The sequence below is a fragment of the Sinohyriopsis cumingii genome, chromosome 4 (assembly GCF_028554795.1).
Source record: "Sinohyriopsis cumingii isolate HCF-2022 chromosome 4, ASM2855479v2, whole genome shotgun sequence".
Classification (NCBI taxonomy): domain Eukaryota; kingdom Metazoa; phylum Mollusca; class Bivalvia; order Unionida; family Unionidae; genus Sinohyriopsis; species Sinohyriopsis cumingii.
This window is the reverse complement of record NC_142964.1, coordinates 86,547,775-86,563,284: the sequence shown is the minus strand read 5'-3', so window position 1 is coordinate 86,563,284 and position 15,510 is coordinate 86,547,775. Positions and strand designations below refer to the sequence as shown.

Here is a 15,510-nt window from a genome sequence, read left to right as displayed (position 1 = left end):
TTAATAAATAGTTTTCATTTTACAGAATAAAAAGAAAAGAAATGGCGAAAAAAACAACAAAAAAATAATCTCTTGCTAAGTTTGTGCTGGAATGGAAATTTTTCCACTGCACAGCTGTACAAAGCCCGGATGTAGCAGTGGTTTAAATTTGAATCATTCACTTTGACATGGCTGGCTGCCAGTTCCAACTTTGGTGGCTAGATGAACAAAAATATAAAGTTTGGATTATGAGATCTTTCTCTGAGAGCTTTGCAAAATGCAAATTATGCCAGAAGGATATTGATTTGTATGCAATAGGAGAAAGTGCTCCACAATCACATGCAGCTGGAAAAAAAACCAAGCTCTTGTAATGGCACTTAATACAAGCTAAACAAGAAATCTTTACTTTTTTTTCGTTTATGGGGATGGTTAAAGAAGAAAGGAAAGTACTGAAAAAGACTTTGAGACAATGACAGCTGCTGCTGCTGACTGCAGTGAATGCAAAGATCTGTAGGAAAATTTCCTTTATCATGACATCAAATGATTTGAGGAAATGTGAAAAGGACATAATTGCTGAACTTGGAGCTCTTAAAAAAAACTGCTTGATGACAGAGCTACAAGAACTGAAAAATTCACTCAAAAATATTTTGGATTTTGTAAATAGTGTAGTGTAGACAGAGTAAAATGAACTTTGTTCAGTGACTACATTATTCTAATGCCCAGATGTAGGATGTTTGATATTAATGGGAAAGATATCAATGATCATACTATTGACTTCATCTTTTATTTTGTTGTGAAAAAATTTTTTTTGCAAGAAATGTTCCTCGTTTGGAGTAATAGTAAATATTAACTTGTGTTTACATTTATGTATCTTTTCAAATTAATATAATAATGCACCTTGAAAAACATGATTTGGAACCTTGAAAAACCTTGAAAATTTTGAATGAAATATGCTGTCAACCCTTCCTGAGAGCTGATTCCTTCTCAAGATTTGCTTTATATGGGAATGAAATTTCTCACCTATTGAGGGATAGTCATATTCCTTGTGACAGAGTCTCATTGGTACTTTCTTTTACCAAGACTAGACAGTTGACTTCATTGTCTGCTCACCTGTACCTCTCTCTCCAGGGGAGATTGAAAGTGGCTTGGGATTTAGTTACTCTAGGAAGGTTTCATGTGTAGTTTGTCTAGTTCTTCTGGCAAACTGGAACCATCAAAATGCACCCCTGCCCACTTGAAAAATCAGTACACATTTCTGACCTTAGTTCCAGTTAATGCACTGGCACCAAACATTTTCCTTTACATTGACAGCTCAAATTCTGGCTGGGAGGCTGACCTACAATCCTTCGTTATGCAAGGCCTATGGTCTTAGGAAGGATCTTTCCTTCACACCAATGATCTAGAAATGTGAGCTATTTTTCTAGCAGTTCAAGGGTGCTTCCACTTACGACATCAGTGCATCATGGTTGCTACAGAAATATGTTGATCGTAGATAGTACCTCAGATGTGTCTGGAACCCCATTTGTTGGACAGCTTTAGAAGAGATTACTCTTAGAATCCACCACAAATCAAGAGAAATGTTCAGGTGGACAGCCAGGATGAACATTCCATGTAGTATAGTCTCTACACCAGTCAATAACAGAGACACCAATGGTAGACTTGTTCATAATGACTTTGAGCAACAAGCTCCATATTAAGGTGTCTCCATAACCAGATCATGTGACATAGGTGGTGAAGGGCTTCAGTCAGAGATGGAATTGACTATATACCTACCCCATCCCACCTTTTGTCATTAAAACTTCCTTCAGGGAGGAGTTGATGTCTTGTCAGTGGAAAAGGTTTTTTATGGCTCACTGGTAACTTAAGGTTTGATCTTGGATTTTTGCTGACCTTTGTTTCTGGCCAAGAATCAACTACCTATATAAATCTCCAGTCTGAGTCATATCTGTGTTGGGGATGATCAAAAGAAACTATTTTTCCATGTTTGAGCCTTATATTTCTAGTATTCTTTATCGAAAGAAAAAAGAAAGGGTAGTAGCTTTCTTTATCTCCCTCTCAGAGGTACCTCATATATTGGTAGTCCCCAGCTTGGGGTGGATTTTTGGGGCTCTACAAGAGCTTGTCACTTGCTCTCTAAGATCTTCTTTCATGAAAATTTAACCTCATGAGGTCAAGGTTAATGCTGCATCTTCGGCCTTTATGAATCAGTTTTTTAATGATGCTATAAAAGTCGCTGTCTGGAAGTCTTAACTCCCCTTCTCCGTCAATCTTAACTCCACCTTCTCAGCATTTCACTTGCTATCAGTGTTGTACCAAAGTGAGGGCATTTATATATTTGGCTCAGTTGTGTCAGCCATCAAGTTGACAAGCCATCTTCCAGTTGTCAAAAGAGCGTCTTATTGATAGCTAATCTTAGGTCATCAGCTTTCCACTGAGACTGGCAGATTCTGCATTGGCAGGTAATATATTAATGCTATTTTAGAGGTGGTGGGGAGATAAACTGTTTTTAATTATTATTGTTGCTTATTTCCCTTCTCTGTGCAAATTATGATTTCCAGTCAGAGAAGGACAATATTCAAATTGTCAGATGTTGACTAAGGTATCAGACTGGGATTATTTGAATTTTTTTGTTCTAGACCTCCATTTAATTGGAGTAGGAAATATTCCCCTTTCATTGCGGACAAGTGCCAGGAGAAAATATAGCATGTAAATATAACAGGTATTATACAATTTGTTTACCCTCTACTCAGTATTTGCCATTATTAGACCTTATAAAAGTCTTGAAATTCCATCTAGTTTGTAGAACAAAATAATGAATTATTGAACATAACTAATGACCAATAACCAGGCTTAAAGATCTGTTATCATTGTTGTTACATATATTTAATTTGCATTTTTTTTTTGGTTTTTTTTTTCAATGATTATATGTTATATATATATGTATTTTGCACTTGACTTTTGTCCAAAGTCAAATTAATGGTACACTTGACCAGTGAGATTTATTTTGTAAACATTACAATACACAGTTAATATTTCTCTATGATTTTGGATTAAATATTCAGATCATTATTATTTGTAAACATGTGTACTTAAGTTTGAGTTAAAGATAGAGTTTTGATTCTGACCTTGAAAACTTACGAAATAGAAATTTCCCATTAAGTTGACACAGTGATTCCAGAAAATGTTCATTTTGACCTAGGTCAGTTGGATGGGTATATAAATTTGTTTACATTTGATTATTTGTTGTTGCCTTAACATCTGAAGCAAAATCAGTCCTATTGTTAAGTTCAGTGTTTTAATCTGGGTGGATTTATTTAAATTATTCACTGGAATTACAAAGTGCTCAATAATATTCTTGGACTTAAACATTAATTTGGACTTATAGTGAAATCAGATAAGGACATTTCAGATTATATTATCGTGATACATCAAAAGACTCTTAAAACATTGCCATATTCCAGGCCATTGGCATGTTCAGGACTACCGTCACATCAACTCGTTCAATATTGGAATTTATTTGGAACTCCACTGAAATTCAGTTGGATTTCCATACATTTGAACTTATAATGGAACTTTTAGGACAGTTCAGGATTTAATTGACAGTACTGTAACTTTTTAAATTTTCACTTTGTATTATAGGGATATAAATTATTTGCTACATTTTATAAAACTTGTTGGTTTTTGCACTGTTTCTTTTACTTAGTTTAAGACCACAGAGTCATAACAATAGTGGTAGCTGCAAGTGGAGGAGCTGGAAAAAAATTACATCAGCTGTTTTGCAAATCATTCAGTGTTTCCCTTTACCCTCATTTGTGCTTCAGGGACCCTTCAAAATTTTATTTTGACCCCAGTTTGATGCCAAAGTATGTTTTTTACTCAGTCTGACCCCCAATTCTGACACCAAGGAGAACTTTTACTCTCAGTATTTTGCCCCTAGAGGATGCACTGATCATGGCTTTACTGATGACATGTAAAAGTCATTTATTTATTGTGCTTAAATTGTGAGGGAAAATCCATCAAAAGTGTTTGAAAAGTCCTTCATTTATGACTCGCTAGAGCTGTAGGATATGTTCCAGTCCATTTATTACTTAGTACAATGTTACTTTAACCCATTGTTCATATTCAGACAGTAAAATGACATATCAGATTAATTTGGAACATCATTATCATTGCTAACAGTAAGCACCTGACAGAAAATTAACATTATTGTGAATAGATTTGATAAAAGCATTTGTGTTTCGTCAAGTAATAAAATATCTACAACTTTTTGAATGCTAATATTTTGTTATGCCCATGCTCTTATGTCCTGTCTTGCCAAATCTATGGATGGAACATAACATTGTTACCCATGTCCAACCATCCCTTCCCCTCGTGTCCAGTCCTGTCCAGATATATTAATGGATGTGACGTATCATGTTCAGACCTGCCAACCCTCATGATTTTGGCGTGATAGTGATTCATGGATTCATGCCGCATGCAAAAAAAATAATGAATTACCGAATTTTCAATTGGCTTAATTCATGAATAAAATAAATGTTATCCCATTTAAGTGCAAGTCAAAATCGCAGCAGTGTTCACTCGTACCCATAACGGTCCGTGTATTGCTAGTCATGATGTTAGTGAACTATATTCCATTGTTACTGTTTGCCCTGTAGCAAGCATTGTAAAGTGTATAATCTATATTTAGAACATAAGTTTTACCAATACTCAAGAAAACTGGGTACTGATTTTTAAAATTAAAATAACACGTACATACTCGTAGCAACTGTAATTTTTTTAAACAAACACCAACTGAAGACAGCTTTTTTGAGTGTAAAAATTTTTGAGATATTGAAAGATTATCATGTATCATAATTTTCTTGAGTTTGTATTTTTCTGTGCATGTGTCGTCACCACTAACTGTTAATCATTCAAGATTTCATCTTGTGGATTAATACCATTTTGTAATTAAGCTACACAATAGTTAAAAAAATTTCACCTCCTCAGAAAAAAAATATAATTTGGAGTACAACGAAAATTAGCCTTGTATTCAGCCATCAAATATTGATGTACATTATGGTTTTTATACAGTAGTATGCTGCAAATTTTAGAATTTGGAATGTGCACAGAGGCTCATATCATTGCTTAGAATTTATAATATTATTGTATAGTACATGCATGACAGATAAATTGTAAGCAATGATAAGAACCCATGTGGACATGTGGCAGAACAATGTAAAAAAGCACAAAGCTCCCAAAAAGCACATGGATATTGGAAAAATGAAGAGCACCCAGCAGATTTCAGCTCTGGTGTATATTAAGCCACCTGCTCAAGTCCTGCAAGCTACCAATGCTGAAGCATTGTTTGTGCGTTTTCTTGTTGAACATAACCTGCCTTTCTCATTTGCAGATCAACAACAGTGACATTGAAAGAGTATTTCCTGTTGTAAGGAAAAATAAGACAAACTTTAATACCTCCTTAGGGGCTGAAAATTTGCAATAATTTTTGTCACCAAACAGCCGGCAAGAAGCCTGAACTGTTTTGAAAACAAATTTATCATGGCCTGATTGAGGAAGTTCAAGACTGCCACAGCATCATATCATGACAGATAGCATGAAGTTTGTGTATATCAGTAAATTTGGCTGCAAATAAATTTGTACTTGTAATCAGTGCAAATGATATGTTTAAGTTTTATTTCGGGATTTTCATATAATGTAGTACTGACCATCAAAGTGGATGGAGCTAGTGTAATGGTATAATGTTTCACTAATTTTGTTCAAAAGTCACTGACTTTTTTGTACCTCTTTTCACAAATTGCGAGTTTGGAGAGTTGGCACCTCGGTATTTTACTCATGTCCATCCATCCCCTCATGCCCTATGTTGTCCTGCCATATCAATAGATGGAACTTATTGTGTTACCCTTATCTGATCCCCTCATATCCTGCCCTGTCCTGCATCTGAAAGAGACATCATGCTCCCCTTGTCCAACCATCCCATCCAAACACCCTATCCCTTCATGTCCTGTACTGACCAAGGTCCAATGCCTAAAGGAATACACAGTGAAAAAAAAAGGGTTGGGTCATTTAGCAAGTATTGATGGAAGAAATAGGTATTTTTATTTTCAGCTGCTGGATAAACAAGAATACTAACTTATTTATTAATGACACAATGAAGGATTATTTATGCTTGTACTTAAGCCAACCTCTGAATAGTGATTTCAGAATTCTAAGGTCACTTAAAACTTTGGTCCTTACATGTTCATTACTGATTTCATTAGTGGTTAATTTCACCTGGACGTTCATCTGCATGTGTATGAATTCTCTCTCTCTCTGTCTCTCTCACTCTGTCTCTCCCTGTCTCTCTCTCTCTCTCTCTCTCTCCCTCCCTCTGTCTCTGTCTCTCTCTCTCTCAATACATTCATTTTTCATGTCTAGGTAGGAATGATATTGAATTATGAAAACAGGTTGATTTTACATTTTTTCTACTGACATGTAACACATTTTCTCCCATGTATTGCAGCAAATATTATATTTGCTCTTTTATCAAGTTTTTACATCTACTCAGACATGTATGTATTCATTCTTCCACCAACCTATCTACTATATCAGGGTCTACTCCAACCCTAAAACAGTTGTTGGGTATTCCCTCCCCCCATTTCAAAATTGGGGGGAGGATTATCTAAAGTGGGGCACAACAAAAAGATACACCGTAAGATAAGTGGGTCTACAATGCAGATAGTTTGATGTGATAATATTTGATCTATTTTCAGTGATCAGGAGACGCAGTGTGAGATCATGGACAGATTAATGCAAACAGTTGTTACTGAGGTAACGAGTGCACAAACCCCTAACTTCACAAATTGTAGGCTTAGTTTTTCTGCTGCATAACTGTTCTTTTTTTATATAGGTTTCTGTTTCTCAAGAAACCGTAGCATCAGATAAATGATCAATTTTTCTATCCAAAAACTGTAGTTTAGTTAAATGAATATTTGTATATCTTATTCCCATTAATCCCAATAGTTTCATCACCAGTCACGTGATGCAGCTTTTAGGGAATTAGTCAGCTCTCATTTTGACCAAGTTACACCTATTATATTAAAACATTGATCCTTAGATAGGTGGTAGCTGGTAATCAGTCAGGCTCATCAGCCATTGATTTAATTAGAGTGCAGCCCTGCTATAACATGATAATTGAGGTCCAAAAATTTGGATCGTGTTAATAGAGGGGTCATGTTAATGAGGGTTTTTACAGTATTTTACTTTTTTCAGAGAACAATGCATTGGCACATATACATGTAATCATGTCTAATGTATATGATGAATAGGATATCAACACTGTTTACCTTCGTGCCATCATGGCATGCAATTCATCCATAATGCATATAATTCCATTGAAAAATTGCACATAGATTTAAAATATTCAATAATTTTGTCACAGATCATTGTGTCTGAATTCAGAGTCTAATATATAGCATGAACAGAGTATTAACACCATTTATCTGTCTGATATTGTACCATCTTGGCATGCAGTTAATCCATAATACATGTAAATCCATTGCAAAAGTTGCATACATATTTCAGCTATTAAGTAATTTTGTCACAGATCATTATGTGTCTGAATTCAGTGGGAAAAATTAACAGCAAAATTAGGTTCAGGAAGACGAAGCACATGTACTGTTCATTACGTTCCAGGGTCTGTGAACGGTGTCTGTACAAATTTCATATTGCTAAAATTTTCTCATACGCATATCCGTGTACCTTTATCCATTGTAAATTCCCAATAATTAACACTTGTTCATTTGAACGACTATAGCAAGAATAATAATGGTCATGAGTCACTTTTATAAAGTTTTTTAAGCAGAATGCTTGTACAATTTCATACCCTTTCAATTTCCAGCTAATAAAGTGGACATTTACTGGTCAACTGATTGTGTATAATAACACAGCCAAGCCCAGCAAACATGTTGGCAGCTTTTGTTTTTTGATGTTTATTAAATTGAGAATCTTTTATCAACCACCACATTGTCTGCTGCAATATTTTGTATGCAGTTAACGAAGAAACACATGTTGGCTATTGTTTGAGAAACGATTGTATACAGAATTAATTGAAAACAATCACAAAGACAACTTACTAGCTTTACTCATGGATCAGTAATAAGTAACATTTCTGTTAATGCTTGTTTTGGCATAATACTTCAAGAACCTGGTGAAATTGTTAAATTTCAGAAGCCACGCCATGATCATATTATATTCATAGTCATAATATTCATATTCATATGTGAACTGTTCCCTAAAATGATAATAAATGTTTTACACAATATTTCTCGTACTTTAAAACAAAAATTTCTTCCTGGTACGAGAAAAATTCATGTACATGTATTTAAAATTTAAGGAACCACACCACGATCATATTATATTCAAATTCATACGTGATCTCTTCCCAGAAATGAATATAAATTTTTTATACACTATTTCACGTACTTTGAACAAAAAATATTTTTTCATGTGTGAATGAATGTCTGAAATTTTGGGAGCCACGCCACGACCACATTATTTCCGAATTCACGTTATAGTGGGGTTGCACTGTATTATGTATGATGAAAATTATTATTTGGTTGACCAAACTTGGCAAAAGCAGTAGATGTGCCTTTGTGTTTTTTTTGTCTGTTTTTATTTTCTGTGTTATATTTTGATAGAATTTTGTCCCTGGATCTTCAGAATTCCTTTCAAACATTCGAACCTTTATGAAATCACCATATTTCAGTAATCTTTACATAAATTTAGTTTCCATTTCATATGGAGTCTTCCAAAGGATTTTAGATATGGAGCCTCTGAGCCTGTACATTTCAATCTTCTCTGTTTCTTACAGGGGTACTGTAAAATCTTAAGTGTAAATAAGCCTAGGTATCTATTTTTGAGATTGTTAGAAGTTGTATCCACTTCATTTGCTGTATGCTGACAAATACTTCAATATTGTAAACAGTTGTACAGTAGAACCTGTCTTGAAAGACAATCCCTTCTGCCAACAAAACATTCTTTTAAGGCAGATGATCTCTATGTAACATATCAGAACACTGTATAAAGTAATTGAAGCATGGAGGAAATCGTCTTTTGAATAGATGGTCTTTAATGGCGGTGACCCTACAAGGCAGGATTAAGTTTATAGAAAATTGAATGATAAAATAGCAACATGTCAGATCAGGACAGGGTAAATGTAAGAATATGATTCATCTAGTTATGAACAGAAGAAAATTATCAGCTGAGCAAGATATATATTGTAGACTATATTTTCACATGACCCATTATTTAGATCACAAGATACTGAAAGGCTAAAGTTTTCCATATTTACTGTTTCTATATACTTACTGTTTCTTATGTGGGTTTTTTAAACAAGATTTGAATGTATTTTTGTTGTAGGTTCTCTGTTCATTGTTTTGTCTATGAAGCATTAATACAGACCCCTGTGTATCAGTTAAACTTTTAAGTTTGCTTGATTATTTTGTCCCATTGCAGATATGCATTTGGTGTAACCTGATTGCTTCTGTCCATATGTCTGTTTTGTCCATCCCAGACTAGCTTGTTAGCACAATTACACAAAATATTAAATATCAACCAATGAAATTAGGTACCCTTGGTTCTGTGCACCTATAGATGAACTGTTTAGATTGTTCACATCATTTGAGCATTAGTTTGACATTTTAAGTCACCTGTCCATAAGTCCAAGTGATCTTACAGTATGGACAACTGTCTTTTATGTACGATAAATTGTCTTTCATGCATTCCATCCATCAGCAATTGCCTGTTACCACTTTGGAGTCCATGATTACTAATTCAATTTCAAACACTGGTTGATATAATCCGAATCATGGACAGATTTGAAAATGAGCAAGATTCATGCATATTAATGAGGTGATCTTGCATTTCGATGGCCAAGATTGTTACCACTCTGAAAGAAATATTTCTGATCCAATTTTGATCAGACTTAGAATATTATAAGAAGCAATTTATTTATTTTTTTCATTTTTAAAACTTTCAAAAATGAGGTCCAAAACTCCCTAAACATGTACTTGTACAGTTTAGGTTTAGGCTGCTTATCAGCAATCGCTGTGGTTTGAATGGATGAGCACACTAGTGTAAAGACATGTGCTCTCGTGATGGCTGTTTTCTATAGTGAAGTTTTAGAAGTGAACATTAATTGTGGCAGTTGGTTAAGTGATTTTACCTTTTTTTATTACTTTAATCACAGTATTCCTGTCAGTTAAAATTCCTTACAATGGTTAGTTTCTTCTGTGCTCTTTTGAAATCATATGGCCAAAACACATTGCATAATATTTCTTCATCCAAACATACACACTTTCAAATATGAATACAGAGCATATGAGTATGATATATTTGTACATTTAGAAAATTTTCTACATGTGCACACACACACACACAAACACACATACACATACACAAAACAAACACTTCTTCCTCATCTGTCCAAAAAGAGAAGTCTCTTTTACCTAAAATTAAGCAGGGGCAGAATGTGGTCCCTCCACCTCATAGTGTGATGCCATACATCCCAATAAAGAGAAAATGAGGACGTTCCCAGCTCTTAATATGCAAAAGTGTGATGATTTTCCAGATCTAAAGTGTGATTGACTATTTGTGGTGGTGATCTTAAAGGTGGAGGGTAAAAATCAGCAGCAGAATATACAAAGCTTGAGTTGGGCCGATTTAAGAGGTATCCATCACTGATTCCACTGATGCACATGTAGAACTAGATCAATTTTATTCCAGTACTGGTAGAAAAAACTCCTTGCTATACATATATACCCAAGGTTGGCTTCTTTTGGCAAGAAAGTTCCTGTGTATTCATTGCATGTCTGTTACTGATGATCTTTGGTACCTGTGGAAAACTTGTGACAGAACATCGAAGTCGGCTTGTCCCACCATGGATAAATTGCTTTTCGCTTAACAAAAACCTTGTTGAAGACATACACAATTTTTGTTGAACAGTTAATTATTGAAGCTAATTCTCTCTTTGCATATTATATAAGTTACCTCTATTTGCTGCTCTTTATGTATAACAGTTGAAAAATAGTATTTTTTATAAATTGCAAAGTACCTGTTTTGGAGACAGTTGGAAGCCTTGTGTTGGTTTGAACAGTCCAAATTTAGTTGATGCTGAATATTAGAACTTAGTGTTTTAACTCACTCATTAAAATTACAAAGCCTAACATAAGAAAAGTTTAGAATATTTTTATCCAGAGTCCCATGGAAAGGTTAAAAGTCATCAACTAAATTCATAATTACACTTGAACAGATCATTGCTTGCCAGTAGAGGCTTGCTACAACTGTATATTCCATGCAGAAGCCCATTTCAGCTGCAAAAATATATAGCCATATGATTTTTTTTTAGAAATTATTCGGTGACAGAACATTGTAGACTTTGATCTGTATATCAGTCTTCAGTATTGGGCCAAACTTTTTCTGCATTTGGGATCTTACACTAAAGCGCTCACCATTACAGATCACTGCCATCTCACTTCTGTCTGCGTGGGTTCGAGTCTCAGGCTCAGCCAATGTGAGTATGTGAGAAAGCTTGCCAGTAGCTTCTCGTGGGTTGGTGTTTCTTTCCAGGGTTTTCCAGGGTTCTTCCTCCACCATTTATACTGGCCACCATATATAGCCTATTTTTTGCTGAAAAATGGTATTAAACGCTATAACAACAACAACAATACTGGAAATTGGAAAACATGGTAGTCAACTAGCATCTTGGGCACTCTTGAAAAAAATACATGATTACAATTATTTTCAGTGACAAGCAAAAGAAGATCAGACAACATAAATTAAATCATCCTTGAACACTCTATATGAAATCAAATCTGCTTGAAACGCATCCCATTACATATGCTAGAAGGAAAATCTAGAGCTGAGATTGTTTCACATATAGTATGGCATGCATGTAGCAAATATTGAGTCAGAAATCCTCTTTTATTTTACTTGTTTTTAGTTTTTTTACACATGTATGATTTCTCTTTATGAAAAGTGTTGGCACAATTATGCACAATTATGCAAAGGCTGTTAGACTTAGGCAGATGAAATATGGTACACATGTTTATATACATTATGTAGAAGATATGATTAGATTTTTGTGTCATTCAGATTCATTTGTACAAGTTTTTCCAATTTTTTTGACTCTCTAGCTTTAATGCAGACTTGATAGTTGCGGTTTTAAAGTTGAATGCTATTTAGTCTTAGCAATGTTGAGGTAATAAGCAATTTATTTTATGCATGTTAGAACTGGACTGTTAAAGTTGGAGAAAAAAAGAATGCTGTTTTCAAACTTAATACACCAGTCAATGCATTCTTGAAGGTGACAGAGTTTATTTTGTCCATGTTGCAATATGTCATTGGGGAACATCATGCATTATTCAAAGTGGATATCAGAAAAGTTAAAAATGAACAAGATCTGCAAGAATTAAGTCAATGTTACAGTGAAAGGGAAACATTGATAAGGAATATATTAAATTCTGCCTTTTATACTTGCTGAAACTGCTTCCAAATCTGGAGAGAAAAAAAATTCTAGTGACTTCTGACCTCTTGTGAAGGTACTTCACTCCTTCATCTCATTGAGGAATGTGTAGATTAGTCATTTTTATCTTCTGTTATGATATATGTTACTTTTGACATTTATTAGTGTAAATTATGATGGAAAATGTGGGCAAGATCAGTAAGTATATCAAATATACAAGTCACAGCTGATGTTGACAATCTTCAGCAGGTTTCTTAAAAATCAAGTTCACCTATGTTTGTGTAACCTACAGGCAAGCAGATCGTGCAGAACTGATAGACATGACAAAGATAAAGATGTGCAAATATTCTTTAGAGGTTGTTTTTGTATGCAGGGTATTTTTGGTTAACATTTTATTTCATTTGAATTACACCACACAAGTTGTTGCATTTTATACAGAGTAGTCTTTTTGGTTGAGATTTTGATCTTTGTGACCTTTGAAGGTGAAAAAACTGAAGAACTTGGATGTGTGACCATTAATCCATGCAGGCACATACATGCCAGCATTGAGGTGCAAAATACATGGTTTAACCCCTGCAAATTATGGGATTTTATAACTTGATAGTTACAAAATCAATGTGTTTTGTTGACTCAGTTAAGAGTCTGTTTTATTGTACAATTTGTACAAGTGTTGGACAATTTTCCCAGATTTTAGTAACAACTTGTCTATTGTTGAAAACTGCAAAAGAATGATTTTTATTTCTCATTTGACAGGAAGACTTTGATCAGGATACAGCCACAACTCTGGCCACCTGTCTGTGTCAGATACTGATTAATCAGTTCTCCAGTAACCTACTACCACAGGAACTCGATGATGAGTAAGTACACAAACATGCACACACATACACACACAAACCTTACGAGTAAGTTCACCAACAACTGTTTTCCTCTTTGTGTTGGTTTTACAGTTATTACTGAGACACTATGCCACATTGTTATAAAGCACATGAAGTTTCGGTTGACTCTAGATCCTCATCAGTCAACAGCTGATTTTAGGTTCATTTAGGCAGTCTGCTCACTGATAACAATTTGCATTGAGGTGGAATCTGAGGACATATTTGCAAACACAAGTACACCAGAGATCCCAAATTCAGATGTTTCTGGTTGGAATTTTTTTTGCCCCAAGAATTAACACAGTGGTTAAATAATTGTGAAAAGTATTATGAAAACATTCCATGCATGTATAAAACATTTTGACAAAATAAGAAAACATTGATATACTTAATTATTAAATATAACATGTGACATTATTGGTTCTACTTGAGCACTTGCTTCAGTTTTAGTATTTTCATTCATTTCTACAATAATTGTCCTTTGAACTATTTATTTATAGTAATCATTTTTTGTTTCTTTCGGAAAACTATACTGTTGAATTCCAAGTAACAGTATTTTATGCCACTCTTCTGTTTTACAAATTTTGTTTTGATCACAAATATACTTTATGCATTGAAAATTCCATGTACTTAACTGATGGCCATTTTAAGATCAATTCCAGTGGTAGAGTTTTGTTTATTAATTTTGTCAAATTCGTTGGAAAAGGATGAAGGCTGTTCCATTAAAACATACATGGGACTCAGAGAAGGCACTTTTAAAGTGGGGTACTCACCCATAGATGCAATTTAGAATATTCTTATCATTTTAATATGAACTCTGAAATCAAAGTACCCTGGCATATATTATTTAAAAACTGCCTTCCCTGGGTACCATGTATTTTTAAATGAAACAGCCCTGATAAAGGCTAGCTGTCTAGGTTACACATGTATTATTAAATGGAAGAGCCCTGATAAAGGTTAGCTGTCTAGGTTACACATGTATTTTTAAATGGAACAGCACTGATAAAAGTTAGCTGTCTAGGTTACACATGTGTTTTTAAATGGAACAGCCCTGATAAAAGTTAGCTGTCTAGGCTACACATTTATTTTTAAATAGAAAAGCCCTGATAAAGGTTTGCTGTCTAGCTACACATGTATTTTTAAATGGAACAGCCCTGATAAATGTTAGCTGTCTAGGCTACACATAAATTTTTAAATGGAACAGCCCTGATAAATGTTAGCTGTCTAGGCTACACATGTATTTTTAAATGGAACAGCCCTGATAAAGGTTAGCTGTCTAGGTTACACATGTATTTTTAAATGGAACAGCCCTGATAAATGTTAGCTGTCTAGGCTGCACATATATTTTTAAGTGGAACAGCCCTGATAAAGGTTAGCTGTCTAGGCTACACATATTTTATTCTAAAGATCTCAAATGTGCAGACATACTCCTTCATTATTAAAAAGCACATAAACTGAGGACTGATTACTTTAATACTTCTACATTATTAAACAGCACATAAAGTGGGGACTGATTATTGTAGTGTATGTTTTATAAACCCCAGGGCAATCATTCAGTTTGTGTTTTTTCACCATTGTAACCATTTACAGGACTGATGGTGAGTGGCAAATGGATATCTTTACTGAGAAGCTGATCTTTGAAATATATGACCTTATTGCTCACTAAAGAATTAAAGTTGCTGTTCTCTGTCCCTATTTTACCAGCTGACTGTGGCCATTATAGCCTTCAAGCAGTTTGGATGTAGTAAGCTTAGTTGATAACACCCATGTTGATTGTCTGACAAAGAAACAATATGTGATTCAAATTGCCTTTGAATTTTACATTGTTAAAGTGCTTATTTTCAGAGACTTTAATGGATAATCAGATCAAAAGACATTTTGATTTCATTTCTAGCAGCATATGCTGGTCAAAAACCTATGATCTGTCAGTCATGTCTGGTAAATGCAGACAATTCATGATCCCTTGTTGTACATGCCCATACACTTTCATAGGCATATACCTGTATTACTGGTCACCTGTTTGGGTTAGTTCCTCAGGAAGCAGTTGTAATCAAGCAACTACAGCCCGTCAGACGGACATAAGTACCACAGAGATATACTTTAGTAAACATGCATAAACACTTAGTACTAGTCACCTGTCAACAGTTGATTCATTGACAA

The 15,510-nt window shown here is 34.5% G+C and overlaps 1 protein-coding gene across 4 annotated transcripts in view; it reads left to right on the top strand.

Moving 5' to 3' along the window:
* LOC149801597 (integrator complex subunit 3-like) overlaps positions 1–15,510 on the top strand; it is a 129,839-nt gene that overhangs the window by 53,451 nt on the left and 60,878 nt on the right. For all 4 annotated transcript variants that reach the window (XR_016420693.1, XR_016420692.1, XM_089955853.1 and 1 more), the window contains exons 18-19: positions 6,729–6,786; positions 13,232–13,335. Coding sequence is in view for 2 of the 4 variants with exons in the window: in XM_089955853.1 (XP_089811979.1) it covers positions 6,729–6,786; positions 13,232–13,335 (162 nt within the window). In the remaining 2 variants the exon portion in view is untranslated. The remainder of the gene's footprint in view (positions 1–6,728; positions 6,787–13,231; positions 13,336–15,510) is intronic.